This window comes from Sorex fumeus, unplaced genomic scaffold (assembly GCF_029834395.1).
Source record: "Sorex fumeus unplaced genomic scaffold, SorFum_2.1 ptg000169l, whole genome shotgun sequence".
Lineage (NCBI taxonomy): Eukaryota > Metazoa > Chordata > Mammalia > Eulipotyphla > Soricidae > Sorex > Sorex fumeus.
Genome location: NW_026606226.1, coordinates 555,535 through 576,622, shown reverse-complemented (window position 1 = coordinate 576,622; position 21,088 = coordinate 555,535). Strand labels below are relative to the sequence as shown.

The 21,088-nt window shown below is 52.6% G+C and overlaps 1 protein-coding gene across 5 annotated transcripts; it reads left to right on the top strand.

Moving 5' to 3' along the window:
- Positions 1–7,724: 7,724 nt before the first annotated feature.
- On the top strand, positions 7,725–14,102 carry HINFP (histone H4 transcription factor). Of its 5 annotated transcripts, none has more exons than XM_056107576.1 (9): positions 7,725–7,901; positions 10,241–10,563; positions 10,781–10,892; positions 11,259–11,411; positions 11,914–11,991; positions 12,083–12,203; positions 12,290–12,428; positions 12,507–12,631; positions 13,658–14,102. In XM_056107576.1, the coding sequence occupies exons 1-9, from the start codon at positions 7,730–7,732 to the stop codon at positions 14,073–14,075; spliced, it is 1,641 nt and encodes a 546-aa protein (XP_055963551.1). In that variant the 5' UTR covers positions 7,725–7,729; the 3' UTR covers positions 14,076–14,102. The 5 variants fall into 5 exon arrangements, with proteins under 5 accessions (XP_055963551.1, XP_055963547.1, XP_055963548.1 ...); XM_056107572.1 differs by having other exon boundaries at positions 10,334–10,563; positions 13,658–14,101; XM_056107573.1 differs by having other exon boundaries at positions 7,773–7,901; positions 10,118–10,563; positions 13,658–14,101.
- The last annotated feature ends 6,986 nt before the right edge of the window (positions 14,103–21,088 follow it).

Here is a 21,088-nt window from a genome sequence, read left to right as displayed (position 1 = left end):
GGCCTGTCTGCAGGTAGAACACTGCCCTAAATAATCATTCAAGGTCACTTTCAGCTTTGCCAACGAGAACCACCTCCATCGCACAGGTTTTCAGATCGTGTGCCTTGGGTAAGGAGCTTGAGTTTACCAATTTCTTCACATCCCTATTCATACCAGTCACAGACAACAGATATTTAAGAGTCACACAGTATGAATAATTTGTACACAGTGATATGCTCAAGGCATAGAGACTCAGATTTATCAGGTTATTTCCCTAGATCTAAGAAATGCAACTTCGAGTGGTTCTTAGAGAAGCAGATTGTTTACCAATATAAAATCACCAAACACAGTTTCACAAGGAAGTTTCAGTGGACAGGAATGCAATCATTCCAATCCCCCTAGGACCTGTGGATTGAGCGGGTTATAACCATAAATCCTTCTCAGCTTCAGGGCCGGGCTGCCCATAATTCGGAGGAACCACATTTTGTAGGAGGAAGCCTGATCACATTTCAAACACGGATTTCAGACATGAACACAAAAGAAATACAAAACAATTTAATCAACTATCCACTCCACACTTCCAGAAGACAGACACAGCGTTGTTTGTCTTGTTTTGTTTTGGGGAGGGTGGGGAGCGTATCCACAACTGGTGGTACTCAGGGCTTACTCCTGGCTATGCACTCAAGGATCACTCCTGCCAGTGCTTGGGAGAGCACCTGGGATGCCAAAGATCGAACTTAGGTTGATCTTCTACAAGACAAGTGCTTTACTCACTGTATATCGCTCAGCCCCAGCCACAGCTTTTGATGAGTACGAATTACCCTTAAGCTTGTGTGGCACTTTTAAGGAACAAATCTGAATTAGCCAGCCAAAACTATAGCTGGAAGGGGTTAGAAAGATTGTACAGCAGGTAGGGCATTTACCTTACACATGATTGATCCAGGTTCGATCCCTGGCATCCCGGTTGGTTCCGTGAGCACTGCCAGGAGTAATTCCGGAGTGCAGTACCAGGATTAACCCAGAGCATTGTTTGATGTGGCCCGCCCCACGGGGGAAAAAAAAACTGTAGCTGGTTTTCAAGAGAAGCAGATTGAAATGGAAGTAAACTATGCTAGACAGCTAGACACTGCCTCAAATTTTGGAAACATATGGGTGGATCCCAGAACTATCCTTAAGTTTTTGCTCTGTAAAAAAAACTTGTCTGAACAGTTCTGTGAATGAGCAGAGCTAAGTGAAAGCTAAGAGCATTTTCAGAAGTGTAGCTCAAGAGATATTTTGTGAAGTATTACTATCATAACCTTTTGCATGAATAAAGTTAGTGAACTATATTTTAGGTTATGTTTGAATTATATTTTTAAATCCCTACTTTAAAAATGAACAAAACTAATTTACAATTGTCAGCAACAAATTTTGAACAAAAAGTTCTGATTTTACTATGCACTTGCTGTTTTGTGGGGGTTGTTGGTTTTGGATGACATCTCAGTCTCCAGGAGCTCCTCCTGGGTCTGTGTTCTGAGTCACTCCTGGCAGTGTTCGGGAATGATATGTGGTGCCAGGAATCTAACCAAGGTTGGATGCATGCAAGGCAAGCACCTTAACTCTGGCTCTGAATTTTCTATTTTTAATGGCACCTTAAAATTGTTTTATTTATTTATTTATTTGCTTTTTGGGTCACACCCTATGATGCACAGGGATTACTCCTGGCTCTGCACTGAGGAATCACTCCTGGTGGTGCTCAGGGTACCATATGGGATGCTGGGGATCAAACCCGGGTTGGCCATTTGCAAGGAAAACACCCTACCGGCTGTACTATCGCTCCAGCCCTCAAATTTTCTTAAATTTTTATTGACCATTGTGTTTTCTAATTGTCTAGGACTATTTTCAGGTTAGAAAACAGGATTACATGGGCTGGAGCGATAGCACAGTGGGTGGGACATTTGCCTTGCACGCAGCAGACCCTGGTTCGATTCCCAGCATCCCATATGGACCCCTGAGCACGCCAGGAGTAATTTCTGAGTCCAGAGCGAGGAGTAAGCCCTGTGCATCACCAGGTATGCCCCAAAAAGCAAATAAATAAATACATAGGATTACAATTGCGATTGATATTTATTCTAATTTACTAAGGTACACAATTTAACAAATTATGTCGAGTTTCAGCCCTTTTGCCAAAGTGATAGAGTTAGAAAGGTGAAGAATGCAGGCCAGGCATTTTCTCACCGCACTAAACCTGGGGCACACAGGCAAACAGTTTAATGAGAGAGAGTAATGGAGAATACAGTCAAGGGGTGTCAGAGACTTCTCAAAGCATCTCCCATGAGAAAAGACTGAGCAGGGATCGCAGGGATCGTGCAAATGTGGGAGGGCCACAGTACTGAGTTATGATGAGGCCGCATGTGGCCAATCCCAGTTAGACGCCCGCACCACCTATATTCTCCCAAGCACAAAAAAGCAACTCCATATAGTGGCGATGGGAAGAAATTTTGGGCTAGAGAGCAGGAGTTGAGGTCAAGAAGTGAGCAGGGCTCGGGACACAATGGAGCAGCATAAAGGGCACCGCAAGGGTTGGGGGCTTCCCCCTGAGAACAATGCCTTTCCGTTTGAAAGGAGCCTGCTTGTTGGATTAGGTCTGTTCTAGAAAGTTCACTTTTGAGTGCGCTGTGGGAAACAGTTTGGAGGAAGTAAAAATGCACAGCAGTAAAATCAATTAGATTAGAAATCCGGATTGGGCGTCATTAGTAAACAAGATTAGGAGTTTGACAGATTAAGAACCCGAGATAAATGTGAACGCGCTTCGAAGGAGGCAGAGTCCACAGGACCTGGCAAAGGACTAGAGGCGAAGGGAGAGGGAGGACTCAGGGTTCACTGCCCTGCTTCTGATTTGTTGGGTTTCTCACTTGCAGGGGCGGGTGGATGAACCAGTCATCCAAGAGTTTGGGAACACAGGAGGCAGAGGTTTGGTCGGGCGGGGTGGGAAGCGACATTTACAAGATAGGAGGGGCCGGACAGTACAGCAGGTAAGGCGCTTGCCTTGCACGCTGCCAACCAGACTTCGACCATCTCCAGCATCCCCGAGCACCGTCAGGAGTAATTCCTGAGCACAAAGCCAGGTGTAACCCCTGAGCATCGCCGGGTGTGGCCCCAAAACTAAAAAAAAAAAAAAAAAAAAAAAAAAAGGGAGGTGAGAAGAGAAAGAAGCTGGGGCCGGAGTCAAAGCACAAAGGGTCGGGCACGTGGAGCACACGGGTTCGATCCCCAGCATCCCACTGGGTCCCGCTGCAGAGCACCGCCAGGAGTAATCCCTGAGCATCCTCCGGGCTGCGACCCAAAAAGTCAAAGAAATTAATAAATACAAAAGAAGAGGAAGAAGATGAGGGCTACAGATGGGGCTTTGCAGCCGGGGCCAGTGCTGAGAAAGCCAGCCGCGACCTCCACTCCTCGCTGCCCACGCGCCCAGCCCCGCCTGCGGGAGGCCGGCTCAGGCCCAGCGCTGCCCTCCCTCCGCGCAGCCGCGTTTCCGCTCCCCCGAAGGCCCGCCCCTCGTTCCCGCCCCTTCCGTGTTTTGGTCGCGCACGGGATCCGACCATGGCGGCGGGGATTGGCTGCGAGAAGGATCTCAGCGCGGTGATTGGTTGGCGCGCGCCGTCGTTCAAGCGCCCAGCTCGGAGACGGTCGGAGGTGGGAGGAGAGCGGAGGATCGCCCGGAGCTGAGACGCGGTGAGCTGGGGGCTGCGAACGGAGCTCCCTGAGGGGCATCGCGGGGCTGTGCCAAGGGTGGGGTGCGTGGGCCTGGCTCTGCTCGGCCAGGCTCAGCGCTGGGGCTCTCCGGCTGGTGCTCCGGACAGCCCGGACCCCTGCCGCCACTCTTTGGGGCTTCGCTGCCGCCGAGCGCGGACACCGCCACGTTGGAGGGGGACGCGGCAGCCCGAGGTGGGGTTTATCTGGCGGCGACTGTCTCCTTCCTGCTCCCCGGGTTCTGCGCGTCCTTCGCGGGGTCCCGCCGACACCCAGTCTCCAGCAGTTCTTCCCTGCGCCTCCTCCTTGCGGGCACTTCCCTGCTTGGATCTCTCTCTCCCTCTCCTGCCGCTTTGTTTTCGTGGTTGTGATCGCTCGTGAGCCTCTTATCTCGCCGGCCAAATTGGGGATGAGGGTGTGTGTGTGTGTGGGGGGAGGTTCAAGGCCGGGGTCCCTCCTGTTCAGCGTGCATTCGATGTCTTGCAACACAGTGGATAGCCCCTAGAGTTTGCGAATTTTGCTACTGTGACTTCTGTTGAAGCCCTGGGAATCTCAGGCTTGTGCTTTTGTTCTATTTGTAGCAATCTCGCCGCCACCGGCTCACCCTTAGAGGCAAGTGCTGACACTTGTTGAGCCCTAGTCCTGGATTCTGCTAAGAGAGTTCATAAGCCTCATCTAGTTCCTACCTCGATTCAGTGATACCAGTGTGACAGTTATGCTACACGGAAAATGGAGGTTAAGTCATTTCTCACAGGTCACATGGCAAGAGGGAGCTTTCTAACAGATCGTTTGAATTTGTCACTGACGGTTGGATATTAGTATTCTCTTCTGCAGTTAAGGAAACAGGTGCAAAAAGCTAGTTAATTTGTCCAGAGGTAAAAAATCATGGCTCCACTAAAATATGAAAAGGAAACCTGGTGGGCCGGAGAGATGGTACAGCTGGTGAGGCTCTTACCTTGCGCAGGACTGACCTAGGTTCAATTCCGTACGGTTCCACAGCACTGCCAAGGGTAACTCCTGCACATGACTGAGTGTGGCCCAAAAACCTAAAGAAAAGGAAAGAACTCCTGCTGGGAGATTTAGGCTGGCTGCAGATACAGCAAGAACAGCACTAGCTAGCCTTTGGAGGAGCTCACCACTTAATTGGGAAGAAACTGACAAACTGATGTTTTACTCAAACATGTCCTGGATGCTGGATATACAATATGATGTCTGTGCGAAGGAGGGACTCAGTAGGGAGATGTGGTTCAGGCAGATGCTGGGGGAGTGGAGGCAAAGCCCATCATTTTCCCCAAAGGCACGCTCCAGCTGTGACCTTTGATGAATTCCTTAAGCTAATTACTAGTCCCATTTCCTCCACTTTGAAGGCGCTTCTAAGAGTGCCTAGCAGAGGGCTGTGGTGTCAGTGGGGTTTTACACATTTGTACGAATGCCTGCAAATGTGTATGTATATACCAGAAGTGCCACACTTGGCACAGAGTAGATGCCCTGTAGATGTCGCATTATTCTTGGTAATGCAAAATCATGGGAATGGGAAACTAAACTCATTTCCCGAGCCGTCCTACAGTTGGTCCCTGGTGAAATCTCCGTGCTCCCCGGTTGACACTTGCCTCCGGAAAGAGCAGCGGCAGGCAGACCATCACTCTGCCCATGGCTTCCCAAGCACAGGGACAAAAAAAAAAAACAGACAGGGACAGTAACAGAAGCAGTCAGGGAACCTTTGCCTAGAAATGAAGTCATTCTAGATGTGCAGTGAGCCTGGCTCCTGGACCCTCAGCTACCAGTCTCTCAGCAATGTGTTTAGGCAAAGTTTAGGGACACAGAGGGGTGCCCTTGGTTTCTCCTGAGAAGTCTCTGGTATTGTCCAGTTGGCAGGGTCAGAATAGAGCACTTCACACAACCATGAGCATTTAGGGGCTGAGAGTTTTAGTTGCAGAAGCAGCTCGAAAACCAGGAGGCAGGAGTGACCAAGGGGCTGGGCTGCCTCAGAGGCTCCCTGGAGTGGGGCTGGTCCCTGGAGGTGGCCTTCGTGGCTTGGAGTGAGGATCTTACTGTTGTGCGGGTACCATCGCATGGGCAGGGGTGAGGACAGAGTCAATTTACTAAGCTGTGGCCCTCTGGGCCTGAGGGTCAGGGAAAGTGCTCTGCATGTTTCTTGGGGCTGGAGCGTGTCTAGGGAAAATGACTCGGGGCAGCTCCGATGACCAAGGGAGCCAGAGCAGGAGCGCACGGGGTTTGGGTTCGAATCTGGCTCTGACAGAGTAAGATGAGGTGTGGAGGGGGCTTGTTCAGGGCAGACCCGCAGGAGTAGTTGTGGTCAGTGGACGTGAGCCTGGCCCACAGAACCACATAGGAAGACTTGGAACTTTCCTGACTCTTCCTAGAACCCTGATGCTGGAAAGTGTCTCCCTTTGTCCCCAAGAGTTGGGCTTGGAGCGGCGCCTTGCCCCGGTACACGCAGAGGGTCATAGAGGGTCATAGGAGAGACCAGGTTTGAAACACAAGCCCATAGTTCACAAAAGCAGGTGCTGGTGGGTCAGGAGGGGTTCATGTGTTTGGTATTTTCTGTTTTTTTTGCCCCTTGGTGTTCAGTAAAGGCCTTTCCAGAGTCATTTTCTGTTTTTTTTTTCCCCCTCAGTGTTCAGTGAAGGCCTTTCTAGAATCATTCCCCAGACCCCCCCCCCCCCCCCGGAAAGCCAAAAGGCGTGATAATGCAGCCACTCACTCCAGGGTCCCCCCATTGGGAAGCAGGGGGGTGAGTCACGCCTCTCCAGTCCACTCTCCCTGCAGTGTTACTTGGAGCATCACCTCCCCTCCTCCCCTGCCTGTGTCCGACTTGGGGTGCCCCTGTGAAGCGGCAGGTCTCTGGGCTTCAGAGAAGAGGGGGCTGCAGAGCCCGTGCTGCGATTCCAAGTCCCTCAAATGTTTGCTCAGTGCCTCAGCCAGCCGAGGTGATGTTTGTCCCACATCACCAGCTCAGAGGCGCCCATGCTGACGAATGTCACTCAGCAGTCCCCCAATACCCACTCTCTAAGCGAACAAATAGGAAGCACCCCCATTTGCCTTGGGGCTTGCCAGTGCCCTCCTTCCCCCAGGAATTTGGGAAATTGTACTGGACAGATAAGCCTTGGAATCCAATGTCATTTCCGATTTAATTCCAAGGCTATGAGCAGAGGGAGGTGTCGGGTAAACTGCCCAAGGGGGCTGGCAGAAGCTGCTGTGGGGTCCTTTGAAAGTGGGGGGGTGCGGACTTAGCTGGGACATAGTGAGGGAAGCCTCAGGTTTTGAGGATCACCAGTCCAGGGATGACCAGCCAGCCAACTGCCAGCCACTGCTGACCGGGTGAACTTTGGAGTCAGTCTGACCTGTTCTGCCAGCCGAGTACTTTGTGGCCTTGAGCAAGCCAGTTAACTTCTCCAAGCCCCAGGTCTAATCTATAAATGAAGCTTGCAATGGTGTTTGCCTTGTACTAATTAAGTGACAGCGTGAATAAAAGCGCCTTGCCCAGAGTTTGGCATAAAGTAGAAAATAGTAGAAAATAAAAGACAAAAGGTTCCGTGATCCTCATTTCGAAGACGGGAACATCTGGGTGCCAAGACTTCAGTTTCTCGCTGCTCGTGGCAGTGGACAGAAGGTCCCAGATTCGAGTGCTGGTCCTTGGCCCTGGTCACTTCTGTGGCCCATCGCTTTGGCCTCCCCTAGGAATAATTCCTTCCTGGCAGCTTCCTGAGAAGATGCCTGTTCAGTCTTAGCTCAGCACTTGGCACCCTTTCTGCCCTGTTTGTTTTTGTTCTCTCTTCCGGAGACTGTCCGATGGCGTCTGATGGTCCATCCTGATGGGGGAAGCTCAGGCTTTCTCACGGGTCTACACAGTCTGCCTGCCAAGTGGGCCCCTTGTGCCTTTGGGTGGGGGGGGGAAATTCCTGGGTGTATTGTTTTCTCATTTGGGGGGGGTCACCCACTGGTGCTCAGGGCCCGCCCTGAGCCTTGTATTCTTCCTCCCCCCAGGGTAAAGGCCATGCCACCCCCCGGGAAAGCCCCCCGGAAGGAGGAGCTGGAGCTGCAGTGTGAGTGGGGCTCATGCTCGTTCGTGTGCTGGGCCCTGGAGGAGTTCTTCCAGCACCTGCAGCAGCACCTGCAGCAGCACCTGCGCAGCCCCGCCCAGCGGGAGGACGACGACGACCTGATGGGTAAGGGGCAGCCCCTGGGAGCCGTCATGGCGAGAGGCCCTGCCCTAACATCATGCTTTTCCTGTTTCTGAAACCAGTGTGACATTTCTGAAAACAGGCCAGTCTTTTTTTCCTCCCACCCCAAATTCTGTTGTATTTTTTTTTTCCTTTTTGGGTCACACCCAGTGATGCTCAGGGGTTACTCCTGGCTCTTCACTCAGGAATTACTCCTGGCAGTGCTTGAGGGACCAGGGATTGAACCTGCTTGCAAGGCAAACGCTCTGCCCCCCCCCCCCCCCCCCAAATTCTCTTCTTAGCCTAATGACTTTGAGCTCTTACTCTCAGAAGCCAAATGCTGGGGCTGGAGATGGCTGTTCGTTTGTTTTGGGGCCACACCTGGCAGTGCTTCTTCTGGCTTACTTCTGGCTCAACGCTGAGAGGATCACTACTGGCAGTGCTTGGGGAACAATATGGGATCTGCCCCGGGTTAGCTGCATGCAAGGCAACCACCTGACTAACTGCTGTGCTAGCACTCCAGCCTGGGGTCTGGCATTGGTCTTGCAGCTAACCCTGATTTGAATCCCTAGTACCACAGCTGGTCCCTCAGGCACGCCCAGGATTCTCTCAGAGCCAGATGTAAGCCCTGAGCACTACTGGGTGTGGCCATAAATAAAGAAATAAAAGAAATTATATGGTTCTAATTTAAATATACATTATGTGATCTGATTTTTTTTTCCCCTTTTCGATGTTAAGTAGAAAGAAAAACTTTCCCCAAAGTAAAACCATATAAAACCTTGAAACTATGGAGTGGGAAGGCAGGCGGGTTGAGAAGAGGGTTCAAGAGGCTGGAGCTCATACTCTACATGTAGGAGCCCCAAGTTCAGTCCCCAGCCCTACATGGTCCCCAGAGCAACCCCTAAGCCACAGACATGGCCCTCAAACCATGGAAAACAAAAAACATACGGGGGACTGAGTAAGAGATATCATTAAGATGGAAATGGGGGCTGGAGCGATAACATAGAGGGTAGGGCATTTGCCTTGCACACGGCCAACCCGGGTTCGATTCTCAGCATCTCATATGTTTCCCCGAGCACCGCCAGAAGTAATTCCTGAGTGTGGAGCCAGGAGTAGCCCCTGTACATTGCTGGGTATGACCCCAAAAAGCAAAAAAAAAAAAAAAGAAAGATGGAAATGGACTAGAAAATTGTTGATGTGGGGCGGGGCGGGGTGGGTGCTAAAAATAGTACAGCTAACAGGGCGCTTGCCTTGTATGTGGCAGACCTGGGTTCCATCCCCTGGCACCCCATATGGTTCCCTGAAGTACTGCCAGGAGTGATCCCTGAGAACCATCAGGTGTGGCCTCCAAACTAAAAAGAGACAAAAAAGAAAGTAGTTGATGGGCTTTTCTGGAGAAGACTTCCTGGGCCGGAAAGGGAGAGGGGACGGTGTCCCGGGCTGGCAGGCAGCTTCTTCCTGAGACCAGCAGAAACTGGTCGGTGCTAACTCACCATTTCTACTGGCCCTGGGTTCCTGGCACTGGGCCTTGCCCACACTTCTCCTGCACCCAGATTAGATAACTGCCCTGCAGCTCTCCCCACAGGGACACTTCCACGACAGCTTCCCACACAAGGACGCTCTATGGGTTCTCCAACCCCCCGGGATGCTTCCATGGTAGCCCTCCCCCACACAGGGATGCTTCCACGGCAACCCCCCACACAGAGATGCTTCCACGACAGACCCCCACACATCTGCTGACTCTTTAATTCTTCTGTACAACCATGGGTGGCATCTTCCCCTTCATAGGCCTGACGACGGGCTGTCATTTCATATTTATACTAGTGATTGCTTATTTATTATTGCTATATTTTTGCTTTTTGAGCCACACCCGGCGATGTACAGGGTTGACTCCTGGCTCTGCACTCAGGAATTACTCTTAGTGGTACTCAGGGGACCATATAAGATGTTGGGGATTGAACCCGTGTCGGCCACGTGCAAGGCAAAAGCCCTGCCTGCTGTGCTATCGCTCCAGCCCTGTATTTTATTTTTAAGTCAGTATTTTTTTTGCAATATTATGCTATGCTCAGGGGCTGCTCCCGACTCAGTGCTCTGGGCGACTCCTGCAGTGCAGGATTGTGCAGTGTGGTCTCCTGCATGCAGAGCATGCCCTCAGCCCAGCAAGCTCTCTCTGACCTGTCCAGACTTGGGTTTGATTGACTTTTTCCCTTCCTGGTTGAAAGCAACTAGAGGGCAGGGACCGGGAGTCTGTCCATTGATCGCGCCTGCCCAGCGCCGCCAGTCCAGCACTTGGTGGCCATTCACTGCTGGTGGTTGCTGAATGAACTCCTGGCAAAGCGGTCGAGTCTGGCCTCCTCCCTTACTGTGCAGTGCCGCGGGGAGAAGGTCGAGCTGGACGTCGCAAAATCCACCTCTTCCTTCCGAACCCCTCTCTGCAGAGGAAGAATTCTCCTGCCTGTGGCAGGAGTGTGGCTTTTGTTCTCTGGAAAGCTCTTCCGACCTCGTCCGCCACGTCTACTTTCACTGCTACCACACCAAGCTGAAGCAGTGGGGCCAGCAGGCCCTGCAGAGCCAGGCCGACCTCAGCCCCTGCATCCTGGACCTTCAGAGCCGCAACATCATCCCCGACATCCCCGACCGCTTCCTGTGTCTGTGGGAGCACTGCGAGGTCAGCGGGCAGCGCCACTCCGCAGGCGGGAGGAAGGCCCCATATTTTCAAGCCTCCGGCGAGGCTGTCTCTCGTTCCTGGGGACTCCCTTGCCCAGACTGGCCCAGCCCCTCCCAAGTTGATTGAAAGAGAGTCGTACAGCCCCCTTGGACCCCATCAGGGTGGGAGTCCTTTTACACACCCACTCAGTCCCGTTCCCAATCTGCTGTTGACCCAGAGCGCCTTCGACAATCCCGAGTGGTTCTATCGGCACGTGGACGCGCACAGTCTGTGCTGTGACTACCAGGCCGCGGGCAAGGACAACCACGTGGTGGCCTGCGGCTGGAAAGGTAGGGCCGCTCCTTCGGGTCTGGAGGCCAAGGAAACTTGGGTTGGGCCAGAGTGATGGGACAGCGGGGAGGGCGCTTGGCTTGCACGCAGCTGTCCCGGGTTCGATCCCCGGCATCCCAGATGGTCCCCCAAACCCGCCAGGAGTGATCCCTGAGTGCAGAGCCAGGAGTAAGCTCTGAGCATCACTGGGCATGGCCCAAAGACAAAGGAAAGAGGAAGAAACTTGGGTCAGTTGTGGGTGGGGGAGTAAGGGTAAAAACAGGAACTTATCCTCCGGCACCAGGTGGGCTGCTAGTGGAGAGACTGGAGTGGGGGGACGGGGCCCCCTGCTCCCAGGGTGAGCCTGATGGGGCCGTCCCTCCCAGACTGCACCTGTACCTTCAAGGACCGCTGTAAGCTCCGGGAGCACCTCCGCAGCCACACGCAGGAGAAGGTGGTGGCCTGCCCCACCTGTGGGGGCATGTTCGCCAACAACACCAAGTTCTTGGATCACATCCGACGCCAGACGGCACTGGACCGTAAGCTGCCGCAGGGGTGAGGGTGTGGGTTGTCCTGTCCTGCATGGGTGTCGGGCGGGGACATGCTCCCGGGGGAGGGGCCCACGTGACGCCTACAGGGCTCAGCCGCCTGCCTCCCTGCCTCTACCCACTCCGCTTCCTTAGCCATCACGACTGGGTGCCCTCTCTGCACCCTGTTCGTTCCCAGTGACTCCCCACAACAGCCCCATGAGGTAGGCGTCTTATCCCCCTTTTTGCAGATGAGGAAACTGAGGCTCAGAGAGGTTAAATCACTTACCTGAGATCACACAGCTAGTAAGTGGTGAAGCCGGGATTCTAACTCAGGTTCTTGACTCTCGGCCCCATGCTCTGTCCACGATGCTCTGCCCGGCCATAGCTCCCATAAGCGTCCCCCCATCTCCGCGGGTGGTCCCCTTCTGCCCGGGAGGGTCCCCCTCTCCTGGGTCGCCTGGGCTCCACCCTGTTCCTCAGCCCCGCCCCTTTCTTTGCCCACCCACCCCAGAGCAGCGTTTCCAGTGCTCTCACTGCTCCAAGAGGTTCGCCACGGAGCGCCTGCTGCGGGACCACATGCGCAACCACGGTGAGTGGCCAGGCCACCCCGCCCGCGCTGCGCGCCCCCTGGGCCCCCCCTGGACTCGGGCCCCGGTCCCAGCGTCCTCTCTGTTCCTCAGTGAATCACTATAAGTGCCCCCTGTGCGACATGACCTGCCCACTGCCGTCCTCCCTCCGCAACCACATGCGCTTCCGCCACAGCGAGGACCGGCCCTTTAAATGTGACTATTGTGACTACAGGTAAGGGGCGCCCGGCCAGAAGCCAGCGAGCTGGCGGGCCAGGGTCCCCCGCACCTCCAACCCCTCCTGACCTGTGTTCTCGGCAGCTGCAAGAATCTGATCGACCTCCGGAAGCACCTGGACACACACAGCAGAGAGCCGGCCTACAGGTGTGACGTGGACAAGTGCAGCTTCACGGCGCGCTCCCTCTCGTCCATCAAGGCCCACTACCGGAAGGTGCACGAGGTGCGTGAGCTGGAGCGGGAGGGGATGGCGAGGCACGGGTGCCCCGAGGGAGCTCACTCCTTTACCCCTCCTCTTCAGGGCGACTCAGAACCAAGGTACAAGTGCCACGTCTGCGACAAGTGCTTCACCAGGGGCAACAATCTCACCGTGCACCTGCGCAAGAAGCACCAGTTCAAGTGGCCCTCAGGGCACCCCCGTTTCCGGTAAGACTCTGCCCTCTCGGCCCAGTCTCACATGTTACACCAGCCCTGTTCTTCGAGAAACCTTAAATTGGGGGCTGGAGCCATAGAACAGCGGGAAGGGCACTTGCTTGCATGCGACTGACCCAAGTTTGATTCCCAGCACTCTCTATGGTCCTCCGAGCCCTGAGAATCTCTGGGTGTGACCCCCTCCCCCCCCAAAAAAAAAACACCTTGAATTTGATGAGGCCTTAAGGTTCACCATCTCTACGTAGGCTTGAAGGAGTCAGAGAATAGCAATGAGCAAAGTGACATTTCTGGTCCTTTTTTTTTTCTTCTTCCTTTTTGGGTCACACCCAGCGATGCAAAAGGGTTCCTCTTGGCTCTGCACTCAGGAATTACTCCTGGTGGCACTCGGAGGACCCTATGGGATGCCGGGGATCTAACCCAGGTCAGCCGCGTGCCAGGCAAACGCCCTAACCCCTGTGCTATCGCTACAGCCCACTTTTCACATTTCTGGTTCCCCGCCTCCGCGTGTTTTGGGCATACCTGGTGATGCACAGAAGTTACTCTTGGCTCTTTACTCAGGAATTACTCCTGGCAGCACTAAGGGATGCTGGGAATCAACCCGGGTTGGCTGCATGCAAGGCAAATGTCCTACCCGCTGTGTTATGGCTACAACCCCACCCACAGTTCTGGTTCTTGACTCAGTCCAACTCCATCAATGGTCCCACAGCCTGAGCTGGAGCCTGTGACTCCAGGCATTGCCCAGGGTTGCTCGTCCCTTCCAACAGCCCCCCTTTCCCAACGCCCTGCACATAGACAGCCACTCTCTCCCACTCCCGTCTCAGCATTCCCAGTTGGTCTCTCCTTGAACCAACAGTTCCCACCCATGGTCCTGCCCTCCAGCCTGGTCTTCCTCCATTGTACGTGCAAACCCCGTGGGTCTCTCACTCCCATCCCTTTAGGCCCACCTGCTCATCCCTTCCCTGGCCACCCTTCGGGGCCCCCGTGCGCCTGGCCATCCCTGCTACTGCCCGCTCTCCCCAGGTACAAGGAGCATGAGGATGGCTACATGCGGCTGCAGCTGGTTCGCTACGAGAGCATGGAACTGACACAGCAGCTGCTGCGGCAGCCACAGGAGGAGTCGGCCCTGGACGCGTCCCTGAATGAGAGCAGCCTGCAGGGCATCATTCTGGAGACAGTGCCCAGCGAGTCGGGCTGCCAGGAAGAGGCGGAGGAGGAGGAAGAGGGTGGGGAGGGGTCGGCCCTCGCAGCCTCCCAGGACTCCCCAAGCCCCATCATACACGTGGTGGATCAGACCAATGCGCAGGGCGAGCGAGAGATTGTCTACTACGTGCTGTCTGAGGCCCCGGGAAAGCCACCCCCATGCCCGGAACCCCCCACAGCAGTTGGCACGGGAAGCCGTCAGGGGATCGCCGAAGAGCCAGAAGTCCAGACGGTGTGACAGGCACAGACCTGGTGGTCTTGCTTCAGGCCCCGGGCTCAGCAGCAGATGCCCCTGGAAGAGCCGAGACTCAGCGCTCCCGGGTGTGCCCGACCTGCCCGTAGCCTGGCAGACGCCCCGGGATTTGCCCTTCTCCAGCCATAGTCGTGGGCATCCTGAGGTTGGGCTCTTGGGGCCACCCTGCAGTGTGTCTTTGTGGAGGAGACTCAGACCAGATTTTACCCCCACCCCTGGGCCCGGCAGACAGTGATTCAAGTCCTTAGCTCATGTCCATTCCTCTCCTTCCGGGACCTGAGGCCCAGGGGAATTTGTTCCGGACCCCCCCCCCCCCCCATAGCCTTGTCATTGCCAGCTGGGCCCTGTGAACCAATCAGGGATCTTTAGGGGCCGGAGGACTAGTGCTGCAGGAAAGGCTTTTGCCTTGCCGACCCGGATTCGATCCCCAGCATCCCATCAGGTCACCCGGAGCATGGCCAGGAGTGATTCCTGAGCACAGAGCCAGGAATAAGCCCCAAGCACCACTCCAAAGCCAGACAGTAAAGAAAGGAGCCCTTCTGTCACCCCTGCGACCCACTCACCCAGTTAGCCTCAGGGACAGGGTCGGGGTGTGGCGGTCATTTTGGTAATAAAAGCATTGCTTGGACTCTTACTCCTTTCTTCTTCCTTAGTTTGGTGGCAGTGGCAGTGAATTAGATGACCAGGACATGGGAGGAGCCTTGGAGTCAGACTCTCCTTTCAGTGACCGGTCAGGGGATTTTGGGGGGGATTTTTTTTTTTTTTTGATGCCTGGGTGAAATGCCTCCTTTTCTTCCAGCATCTCCCATCTCCACTGAGGCCCTGCGCAGGCTCTGCCAGGGGAGCGGTCAAGCTGCCCCGGCCCACTCAGCTCTCATGGGATCCCAGTTCTCGGGTAGGAGAGGGCTCGCCCTGTGGCACTGGGAGGGACGCTGGGCTGGCGGGTGGATTCAGGTGGCGTGAATGGCAAGACCCACACAAGGAAGCTGTGGGGCTTACTAGTATAGTACTGCACATGATACTCTCGGAGAGGTTGAGATTTCTTGGAATAAGTCTCTTTCCCCGTCACAACTACCCTTTTTTCTCTCCAGCCACACCTGGTCGTGCTAGGGGCTCCTGAGTTCGTGCTCCGAGTTGTGCTAGCTGGTGCCCAGGGGACTATGCAGTGCTAGGGATCAATCTCAGGACTTCCACGTGTATGCACCTCGGCCCTCTGAGTCTCTGCTCCCTCTCTGCTACTTAGGGTTTCTGCCACTCAGGACAGGATGAGGAAATCCTCTCAGGAGTCTTGGAGAGGCAGGAGTTTGCTCCCAAAAGAGCTTTTCCCCCTGAAATGCTGGAAGGCCAAATTATTTTGACTTCTATTGTAATATATATGTAACAGTGACTAGCAACATAGGCAGAGTAGGGGACTTGCCTTGTTCTCGGCCAACCCAGGTCCCATCCCTGGTATCCCATAAGATCCCCTTAGCACCATCAGGAGTGATCCCTGAGCACTGCCAGGAGTGATTCCTGAACACAGAGCCAGGAGTAACCCCTGAGCATCACCAGATATGCCCCTCAAACAAAATATATACATATATATGCATAACATAAAAGTTGCTCTTTTAACCATTTTCTTGTTTGTTTTTTTGTTTTCTTTTTGGGTGACACCTGGCAATGCACAGGGGTTACTCCTGGCTCTGTGCTCAGGAATTACCCCTGGCGGTGCTCAGGGGACCATATGGGATGCTGGGAATCGAACCCGGGTCAGTCGCGTGGAAGGCAAACGCCCTACCCGCTGTGCTATTGCTCCAGCCCTATAACCATGTTTGGTTTTATCTTTGGGTTTGGGTTTGGGTTTTGGAGGGGCCATATCTGACAGTGCTCCAGACCTGCTCCTAGCTCTGCACTCACAGATCACTCCTGCCAGTGCTCAGGGGACCATATATGGTGCCAAGAATCAAACCCAGCTAGGCTGCAAGCAAGATAAGGATCCTACCTGCTATACCATCTTTCCAGCCCCTTAACCATTTTTGAGTGACTCGTTTATTGTCACTAACTACATTAATGTGATCGGTCACCCTCACTATCCATCTCCAAAAGTTTGTTTTGGAGGACTCACATCTGGTGCTGCTCAGGTTTACTCCTGGCTCTGTGCTCAGGGATCACTCCTGGCAGGCTTTGGTGGGGTGCCATAGAGCAAACTCAGACTGGCCTCATGCGAGGCCATCACCTTACCTGATGTACTTCCTCTCTGGCTTCATTTATCACCCAAGTTTTTCATCATCCCCTAAAGGGGATATTTTTTTTTAAAGGACTAAATTTTTTTTTATACAAACTGTGCCTGTAACAGAAGAAATCAAGAAAGAGGGCAGGAGAGAGAATACAGAGGGTAGCAGAAGAGATAGTACAGAGGGTAGGGCGCTTTCCTTGCACATAACTGACCCACGTTTGATCTGAGTACCACAGGAGTGAGCCCTGAGCACAGAGCCAGGAATAAGCCCTGAGCATCTCCAGGTCTGGCCCCAAGACCAAACAAGTAGCTGGCTCAGTGACATCCATCCTCCTCCTCTGTCCACTTCCCCATCTTGCTCACCATCACTTTCTCGTGAACACCAACCTGGTCAAGCAATAACTGCTCTATTTTTCTTTATTTGGTTTGGTTTTGGGGCCACACCTGGTCATGCTCAGGAATCACTCATCGTGCTGTTCAGGGGATCTTATGGGATGCTGGAGATGAAGCCCAGTGGGCTATATGCAAGGCAGATACCTACCCACTAGACTATTGTCCCCTCCCCTTTTTATTAATTCTTTCTGGTTTTATTAGGTTTTTGGTCCACACCCGGCTGTGCTCAGGACTTGTTCCTGGCAGGGCTTCGGTACCATATGTGGTGCTGACGGTTGAACCAGGTCAGTACAGCCTTACCCATATTTCTTGCCTTCGAAGTGTGGTGTCCCTGCCCGCTGGGCTACTTTGCGGTGCAACCCTGATGTTCTTGCTGCCGTGTCCTCTGGCCACGTTGTTCTTCATGCCTTCCCTGACTCCGCAGTGTGCAGCGCCTCCCAGAGGTCCCTCAGGACTGCAGGCTCTGCCTCGGTGGCCTGCTTGTGTGCCCACTAATGGCCTCGCAGTCACAGCGAGAGTTTCACTTTCCTTTTTCCATTTACACCTTCCCAGATTCCCCGGGAGAATTTCAAGCCTTCTTGGTGGTGCTGGGGGGTGCCTCTCTGTACTCAGTCACACTTTGATCAAAGGTGCAACCTCTCCCCACAGAGAGGTCTGAGGTCCTCGCAGCGTTTCCCAGACTGACTCATTCTCACCACCACCCCCACTGTTTCCCGACTGCACGGCATGGTTATCTTCTTCCCACTCCTGGCCAAACTGTCAATGATTTGGCTGTGGAGGCATTTGAAGTCCTCCAAACTGGACCAGAGCGATCATATAGAGGATAGGGCGTTTGCCTTGCACGTGACCAACGTGGGATTGATCCCCAGTATCCCATATGATCCCTGGAGCACCACCAGGAGTAATCCCTGAGCATTGCTGGATATGGTTGAAAAAAATAAAAATTCCAAAAATAGATAAGTGAATTCCTCCAACTGAGAAGGTAATTTGGGCCCCAAGAAATAAGCCCGTCCAGGACAAGGTAATTTGGGCCCCAAGAAATAAGCCCGTCCAGGACAAGGTAATTTGGGCCCCAAGAAATAGGCCCGTCCAGGACACTAAGACAAAAACTTACAGGCATGGTGAAGAGATAGGACACTGGGCAAGGTGTTTCCCTTGCACACAGTCAAACCTGGTCCAATTTCTGCCAGCCCAGTGGTCACCACCAGGAGTGATCCTTGAATGCAGAGCCAAGAGTAAGCCCTAAACACCCGCCCCCCGCTCCCCCCACACACACACTTTATTATTAAGGCTAACTTATAAGCGGGGTGGTGGTTCATCACATGAAGGGAGATGATGGACAGGTTTGCAGCCCAACAGAAGCTCTTTGGTCCCCAACCTTGTAAACTTGTAACCTTGTAAATCTCATGGAAAGGATGTCCTTGTTTACTAACTAATAATGGGTTTGTGCAAGAAATTTGATGCGGAAGTCTCAGAAGCAGGTCATGTGCCCCTTTGTTCTATCCAACTTAATGATTGGCTTGTGATTGTACACACGTGTGTTCCATTAATAGTGTCAGAACGCACTGCCTTTGTTTCTGGATGATTATTGTCCTTGGTCATGGCGTTAGAATGGCGCCATTTAGAAGACAATTTTAGTCACTCCTGCGCAGTCTGGCTCATCAATTGTGGGGGGTTTTGTTTGTTTGTTTGGGGCCACACCTAGTGATGCTCAAGGGTGACACCTGCCTCTGTACTCAGGAATCACTCCTGGCAGTGCTCAGGGGACCATAGGGATGGCGGGGATGGAACCCGGGTGGGCTGCGTTCAAGACAAGTGCCCTCCCCACTATACTATCTTTTTTTTTTTATTAGTGAAACACCATGAGGTACAGTTGTAGATTTACAATTTTTTGTGCTTAAGTTTCGATTATACAGTGGTCAAATACCCATCCCTCCAGCAGTGCCCATTTTCCACCACCATGGATAATATCCCCCCTCACCCCCATCCCCCATCCCCCCCTTCCTCTGTGGCAGGGCAATCCCTTGTGTTCTCGCTCTCCTTTTGGGTGTTGTGGTCTGCAAAAGAGGCATTGAGTGGCAAACATGTTCAGTCCATAGTCTACTTTTGACATGCATCTCCCCTCCTGGGAGGATCCTCCAAACACCCTTTATTTGGTGCTCCCTTCTCTATCTGAGCTGCCCTTTCCCCTAGAATGCCTGGCTAGCCTCTAAGCTATGGAGTAATCCTCCTGGTGCTGATCTCAGCTATTCTTGGGTATTAATCTCATATTTTGTTACTTTATACCCCCCAGATGAATGCAATCTTTCTATGTCTATCCCTCTCTTTCTGACTCATTTCGCTTAGCATGATACTTTCCATGTTGTACCACTTGTATGTAAATTTCATGACTTCATCTTTTCTAACAGCTACATAGTACTCCATTGTGTAGATGTACCAAAGTTTCTTTAACCAGTCATCTGTTCGTGGGCATTCAGGTTTCTTCCAGTTTCTGGCTATTGTAAAGAGTGCTGCAATGAACAAACAAGTGCAGATGTCACTTCGACTATACATTTTTGCCTCTCTGGGATATATTCCCAGGAGTGGTATTGCTGGGTCAAATGGGAGCTCAATTTCTAATTTTTTGAGAATCGTCCATACTGTTTTCCAGAAGGGCTGAACCAGTTGACATTCCCACCAACAGTGAAGGCCCACTATACTATCTTTGTGAAATCACCACTTGTTTAGGTGCAGAAAGGTTGAAGGTCCCCCCCAAAGTAACTCAGTTCAAAGGAAGCAGCGGGCACCTTCCCTAAGTTAACCCAGAAATGTCAGGGTCACTTACATACGGGGTCTCAGCCCCAGAGCTAGTAGACAAGTCTGTGGTCCAGGAGACCCAAATGTTTGTACCTTTTATTATATGCTTGTTCTGCCTCATGGAAAGTCCGACTTCACTACCATAGAGTGTGTAACACAGTCACTAAGAATTATTGCAGCTAAAACCCAGAAACAGGTCACGTACCCTTTTGCTCTTTCAAGCAGTGATCGTGGTTGTGCATTTCGTTAATAATTACAACATGTGGTGACTTTATTCCTGGAACATGGTTGGCATGGGTCAGGGCTTAGGATGGTGCTGCTTACAGGAGAGTTCTAATAAGTTCTGCACACACCAGTGATGGCTCACAGTGCTGAGAGCTACAGCAAGTATATTTTACTCCCCCCCCCAACATTGATGAGTCTTTAAGTGGGCGTTTGCTACTCTGTAACTCTGTGTGTGTGTGTGTGTATGCGTGCGCGCGCACGTGTGGTTGTGCGTGTGCGCTGGAATCCAACACAGGTTCTCATAGACATGAAACATACACTCCACTATTCAACTACATCCCTGTGTTAGAAGTCTGTGACTTGACCATCTTCTTCCAATTCCCCTTCCCTTCAACCTTCTACCCTCTGATAACCCCCTTTTGGATCTTTTCTATGAATTTGTGGATTGTTTTAGTAAGTGAGATCATGCTGTTTTTGTCTTATTTTCACTAGTGGAATGCTCCTATGGTTCACCCACGTCACAGCAAACGTCAGGATTTTCTTGTATTGGGGATTGGTTGTGTTGGTTCTACAGCTCAGCGGGACCCCCTACCTCCTTTATCCTTGGTCCATCGTAGGCATGTAAGTCCTTCCCCTTGTCTGGCTACTGTGAAGAACGCAGCAAGACAGCTTTTTGACAGGCTGTGATGATTTCTTCAGATATCCCTCCCCCCAAACCCTCCGCAGTGGAATTGCTGACTCATACCGTAGTTTTGTTTTTCATTTTTTGAGGCGCCTGCATCGTGTTATCTGTGCTGGCTGTACCTGTTTGCAGCCCTGACCACAGTGCTCAAAGTCTCCTTCCTTTGCATTCTCACCGGTGCTTATTCTTTTTGAGATCTTTTCTTGGTTGTTTTGATGCTAGTCATTCTAACAGGTGTGAGACTTATTTGCTTTTTCCTAACGACCCATGATGTTTAAAGGGACCTGTATGTGCCCGTTGGACATTCATATATATTTGAGAAAATGCCTGCTCAGGTTCTTTGCCTAATTTTTTCCCCATTGGACTGACAACTAGTTGGCTATTGAGTTGAGCCTTTCTCTAGCACCACTTTCTACTATTGAGCTGCATTCCCCCCTAGTGGCCAGCAGAGGGACCTTCCGCTGCCAAATTGAAATTCTCTCCAGGGAAGGGAGATTATCACAGTGGACCAGGAGCCTGGGGTGGTAGCTTTGGGACCCCATTAGTTCCAAAGCCAATGGTTCAGTTCATTTCCACCTCCCAGAGCACTCTGCTGCCTTCCTTTCCCCATTGGTTCCAAAAACTCCTTCCCAGTTGTTGTTCCTGCAGGTTCCTGCTTAGAGCAGCCTGTGTGGAAGATTAGCTCCT

Coding starts and splice junctions, on each gene's coding strand:
- HINFP (XM_056107576.1), top strand. CDS start 7,730: ATGCCACCCCCCGGGAAAGCCCCCCGGAAGGAGGAGCTGGAGCTGCAG. Junction 12,429..12,506: donor ACTACCGGAAGGTGCACGAG/GTGCGTGAGCTG, acceptor CCTCCTCTTCAG/GGCGACTCAGAACCAAGGTA. Junction 12,632..13,657: donor TCAGGGCACCCCCGTTTCCG/GTAAGACTCTGC, acceptor CGCTCTCCCCAG/GTACAAGGAGCATGAGGATG.